Source organism: Cephus cinctus, unplaced genomic scaffold, assembly GCF_000341935.2.
Source record: "Cephus cinctus unplaced genomic scaffold, Ccin1 Ccin1_scaffold0396, whole genome shotgun sequence".
Lineage (NCBI taxonomy): Eukaryota > Metazoa > Arthropoda > Insecta > Hymenoptera > Cephidae > Cephus > Cephus cinctus.
The window spans coordinates 206,670-212,315 of record NW_014333080.1 but is presented as its reverse complement, the minus strand read 5'-3'; the positions used below and the strand labels follow the sequence as shown (position 1 = coordinate 212,315).

Here is a 5,646-nt window from a genome sequence, read left to right as displayed (position 1 = left end):
CAATCACTCAATCACTTTACTTGCCCACCCACCCACCCACCCACTTGACACACGTACATTCATACACTGTTACACGTAAATGAGCAGAAAGTTTGTACGAGCATTACTTTCTCTGTTGAATTCAATCCGGATACATTTCTTTCTTTCCGCTATCTGCTTTTACCTTCACTCTCATTCTTTTTCCTACTTTCTTTTATCATCTTCATATACACGTGAAGAACGGTTGGTTGATTGTTAGATGATAGCTTTGGTGTTTCGTTTTGCTGTTTTCTTGCAGCTTACCGGTTGCCGATAGGCAAAGCTGCGATTTATCCGATTTTACATATGTGAAGAAAAAAAAAAAAAGAAAAAGAAAGAGCGTAGCCTGATTGGGCTTCTGTAAGGAGCCTTAGGGATTTTCATATTTGGTGGGGATATTTTCATTACTGTTATCACTATCACTGCTGCTATTAACGCTGCGATTATTATAATTATTACGATTCTTCTTCTTATTATTATTACTGCTACTGTAATACTGTCATTTATTATTATTACTACTGCTACGATTATTCTTATTACGATTATTATTATTATTATTACAATTATTATTATCAGCACTGCTACTATTATTATTATCGTCATTATTACCGTCGTCTTCGTCGTCATCGTTGTCGTCGTCAGCAAAGTTACATTGCTATTCGTAATCATCGTCAACTTCGTTATCACTGTTACTGTCATCATCGATCATCTTTCGTCGATACCCTTTTGTCAAAAATCACCTCTTGCGCACTATCGAGTTATCATTCTTAAGAGTTTCTAAATAACGTTTTGTCTCGAGCGGGCCGATAAAGGATTGTACTCCTTATCGTAAAACCGATTGGATGACGATCCTTCGCGTAAACTTTTGTTCTCGTTTCCCTTTTCTTTTTCCACGAGATCTTTGCACTCTCGAATTTCTCTTTCTCGAAGATCTTGTAATAAAGAATGAAAAGGAAAAAAAAAGCGTGACACGCCTATTCCATCTTTTAATATTCAATAACGAAAGCAAATAAAAAAAATCGGCTCACTCAGGCCCGGAAAGAAGCGCATGAATCGATGGGCTAATCAATAAGGAAGAACAACAACAATTGTGTATATTGATAGTATATTGATTATATAGAATTGTGCGTGAGAACGTTCGAGGAAAAATGACCCACGCCGGGCATGTGTTCCGTCTATATATTAAGCGCGTAATCCCATGACGACGTTAGGTGCCGATTACCATTGGAGAAGTGTCATAGAGAGGCATTGAAAAAAAAAACAAAAACAAAAAAAAAAGAGCAAAAAAGAATGATAATTCGACATAAGACGAATACGTGCCAAGTCGACGCGGCAAAAGCTCGTGGGTTTACGTGCGCGTGGATGCGTGAGTGGATGGCGCTGTAGACGTGCGTATAAGTCAATAGGGTGAAGCGAGCTGTAATTTGTACTTGAATTAAAGAAAACAAAAGAAAATAGTCATGACGAAAGGTAGTAAGAGCGTAATAGCGTTTGCTGAGATGGGAACAGAGGGAGATGTTGCGCAAGGGTGTCGTATAAGGTTGGTGGATGAAGATGGACATTGGGATATTGAGCACCGTAACGCGAAAATGATTAACGGCGACTGAAAGGGTGATGCGGATGACCCAGCGGTTAACGGGGATCAATAACGAGCGATAATGATCCATAAGACGATCTATGGTGCGATCACGAGACGCGCTCGCTTTACGAGGACGTTCGTTCGCGTCGGATCAATTCCTACTTGTTTACCTTTGAACCCGACTAGACTATCTGATTCTTCGCCCGATCGATTCGATTGACCCGGCTGGATCAAAGGGGTCAGTTGGGCCAGCTCGCAATCTCGCTGGAAAATTTATTGTTACGAATTCGTATGGCGCCGCAAAACCCCCGGACGGCGTCGCGACGTCGTTGTCGCGTTACGGTTTGCGGGCAAGACCTTGAACTGCGACGGTCACACCGATTTTTAAGCGTTTATTTATTCTCGCGGAAATGGAGACGAGGTAATAGAAGAAAACGAAAGCGCGGAAAAACCGTAGGAAAGGTGGAAACAAAGAAGTTTATTAACAAGACGATATCAGCATAATAACCATTTGTTACGATTATTGTTGGTTCACGTATTTGGTGATATAATTTAAATTGAAATGGTAACGAGCATATAGGGAGGTACGAGGTGAGCTAACGGTCGGTCGAACGTATGTCGATTGCGTGTATTGGCCATTTGAGTTCGCATAGCGCTTTTTTTTCTTTTTCTTTTTGCCGTACTTTCTAATATTTTATTATTATTATTATTATTAAAAAAGGAAAAACGTTTTTCAAAGGCGACAGGTCGTGCCGGGCACACGCTATTGGTACCACCCTTATTCAAGCTCGTGTTCCGGTTTCGGGAGGTACGTGTTGATTTTCGAAAATGGATTTTTGAGCTACGCCGTTTGCGCCTGCGCACGACCTGACGTTCGCGCTTAAGAGAAATAGTTACAAAAAGAAACAACAGATTTGTATGTATATATACACATAGGTGCATGTATATACGTTACTGTACGTTTGCCTGGTGCGTGGGTGTGCGCGTGTGTGTGTATATATATGTCTGTTAGAAATTGTATGGCTGACAGGCTGCAAGAAACAAGAGAGAGAGAGAGAGAGAGAGTTAGAGAGAAAAAGAAAAAAAAAATTATCGAAAAAAATATTCAGTGGCACTTGGGAGAGTCGCATTACGCAAAAACAAAAAAAAATCGCTGTCCACCTAATAATTGTGTGTTCGAGAGGAAACAAAGTAACGACACATGAGAAAACAATGACGAAAATGCAAAAAAAGCAGTACGGCTCACTTTTGGTAAACACGTATATCGAAACGATAGAAAAAGAAAAATTAAAAAAAAAATAAGAAAACGATAATTCATTGCCTCGATGTTATGTGTAACACGTTTTACAAGGTAACAGACCATTTCATTTTATAACATTTCTACTGTCTATACTTTCACCCGGCTTTCTCACATGCGCACGAGAAGATATATTATATGTATATATATATGTGTGTATATATATATATATATATATATATACGAAATGTGTTTATATATATATTTATATAAAAATGAGGACGAGTGGCATACGTGATATCTCTCTATGCGTAAAGAGGAGTAAATTTCGATGCCCGAAAAAAAAAAGTCGATTCTTCTTCTTTGCCTTTTCTTATTCGGTGCAATAAAGCAGTGAAACTTCTTTGACACAGAAATTCGTAATCTATAATAGTTAATAGTAATTTACTCGAGTTCCGAGTTACAATTTGAGCGCACTATTGTTATCCACGTAATAATTCATTATATCCCTCCATCTTGTAGTACACTGTTTATAGCGTCAACGTCGAATCCAAAATTTAGTCGTGACTTTTGGATCCTCGATAAGCGATTGCGAGCCAACGGCCATGATTATGGTATCCAAATGAAATACTCGATACTGCCAGTGGCGGTGGTAGGGACAGGTGGTCAATGGCAGACGACATAAAGTGACGAAAAGACGGAAAAGAAAAAAAAAATTATATAAATTATATGTCATTCATGTCGCGTCTTCCATTTTCCACTGACACGTATCGCTAAATTAGTTCGCTTCGGCTTGTTAGCCGGTTGACGCCATTTTAAAATGAAACGACTCTTCGCGCGTCTCTCTTATTCTCGATGGCTGGTGCATTAAGTTTCTACGAAAGCGTGAAATACAACAAAAAATTTTAAAGAAATTCGAAGGATCGACTGATTGATTGATTGATATGGATCCGGCAGGTCCCTCGATCGAAGAGTCCCAGTTCCAAAGGCAAAACGGAAAAGCGACAAGGGGACCAACGCCATCGTGATACCCTCAAGAGACGCAAGTCCCTGCCCCGTCAAATGGAATCCTCTGCAAGTCCTGTTGACATCCTGACCCCTGACCAATCGATCTCGGCCCCGTCACCGATATCCCAGCCAGAAACATCTCCAAGGCCTGATCCTACTACAGCTTCCGTTAATGCCATTTCCGTTGCCAGCGACACCCACTTGCCGGACGCCACCGTCATCACCGGCGCTACGGATAACATTCAAGCGAATCGACTCGAGCCTATTCAAGTCTAAGTCAATTATTCTCTCAGCAATTGGCTAAGAGTACAGGATAATATGGATTATCTAATACTCGATGTGAACACTGTTTAATTCAATTATATCCTGTACTGGCTGTTTACGTTCATTGGCTCGTATAGCTCGCAATGACGGATGCGCTGTCACGCTCTAAGTTCATTTTTGAGTTGTCAAGAGAATAATCGGTGCGCTGTAAAGAGAGTCGCGTGATTGCTATTTTTCACTATATTTCTATTCAAATTTCACTTTCTTCTTACCTGTCGCTGTTTTCACTCCGTCAGAGACATATGAGCAATTCGAGAGTACACTGAGTTTATGCGCAGTTAAAGAAGTGTTCATATTTATTAGCATTTTTAGCATTTCAATTTTTTTTTTTTTTTAATTATCGGTAATGTGTTTATAGGTTAAGTTTTGTATGTGTTCAATGGTAATAATGCATTGTTGTTCATGTTCGGCGGGAGAGACGAGTTGGCTTGACGGTTTGACTATTTTTTTTTCCAAATTCCCCAGTTTGTTTTTTTCCACATTTTCATTTTTTTTTGTCCACACTTCGAGCCTGCGTGACTCTTACGACTAACGATTCAGGCGGTTCGTTACGTGTTTAAGGCGCAATGGAAAGCACGCAATCAGCACTCGCAGAATTCCGTTAACTGTATCCTGTTCTGAAACAATTACACGCGTGCTGTGTAGCTAGCATGGTTCAATAAAGATGTTTCTCTTTGATAATTCAGTTCGCTATTTCATTTCGTGGCGTTTGGTGATTTCGAGGAATTTTATACGCGTGTACGTGTTATCATTCGGTGCGACGGGTGGAAGGTAGCGATAAAAATTCAATATATATATGTATATTACAGGATCGCTGAATCCTGGAGATCTCGTAGTGTTCGCGCCGTTTCCAGGTCGATGCATTTGTAGCATTTAATATGATTAAAAACAAAAACAAAAAAGAAAAAGGAGTCCGAGCGGCCGTATCTTCCCTTGTCGGTGCGCTGCCAATGAGTTGCGGGACGGTCCGTTAAAAGACCACAAAATGGCGTAATGAAAAATATATATACAAAGAACAATGGTCGTACTATCTTCCTCGTTAAATTTGTACACGCGCGTCTTCGATCTCTTTAGGATAGACTATACGGCTGCTTTTATACAATCTCCATGTTGATCAGGAATTAACGTTTAAGGATGGAGTAATTATCTTATCAAATGGGAATGGTTTAATCAAAAATATAGGGTGTCGCATAGTTAGATACTTATTCAAGGATGTGAGAACAGATTGTAGATGGCGGAAGAGAAGGAGAGAAGAACAAAAAAAGTATAGCACGTCACTGCCATATTATAGGATTAGTTGTCCGACTTTGAATTACATTACCTTGCACTTTGCGAGGAACTTATATGAGAGCGCCGTGCGATTATTTCGAAATGGTAGTGGTGTGGGAAAGTTGAAAAAGAATTGGAGGTGGAGGAGGAGTAAGAAAGAAAAGTTTGAAACACAAACACATAGCACGTTAGGAAGAGATAAATTGAGAGA

At 39.8% G+C, this 5,646-nt stretch overlaps 1 protein-coding gene across 5 annotated transcripts in view; it reads left to right on the top strand.

The window, feature by feature from the left end:
• Positions 1–4,851, top strand: part of LOC107267272 (transcriptional activator protein Pur-beta) — a 19,031-nt gene extending 14,180 nt beyond the window's left edge. For all 5 annotated transcript variants that reach the window (XM_015738750.2, XM_015738749.2, XM_015738747.2 and 2 more), the window contains one exon: positions 3,792–4,851. In XM_015738750.2, the coding sequence (XP_015594236.1) occupies positions 3,792–4,118 (327 nt within the window). In that variant the 3' untranslated portion in view covers positions 4,119–4,851. The remainder of the gene's footprint in view (positions 1–3,791) is intronic.
• The last annotated feature ends 795 nt before the right edge of the window (positions 4,852–5,646 follow it).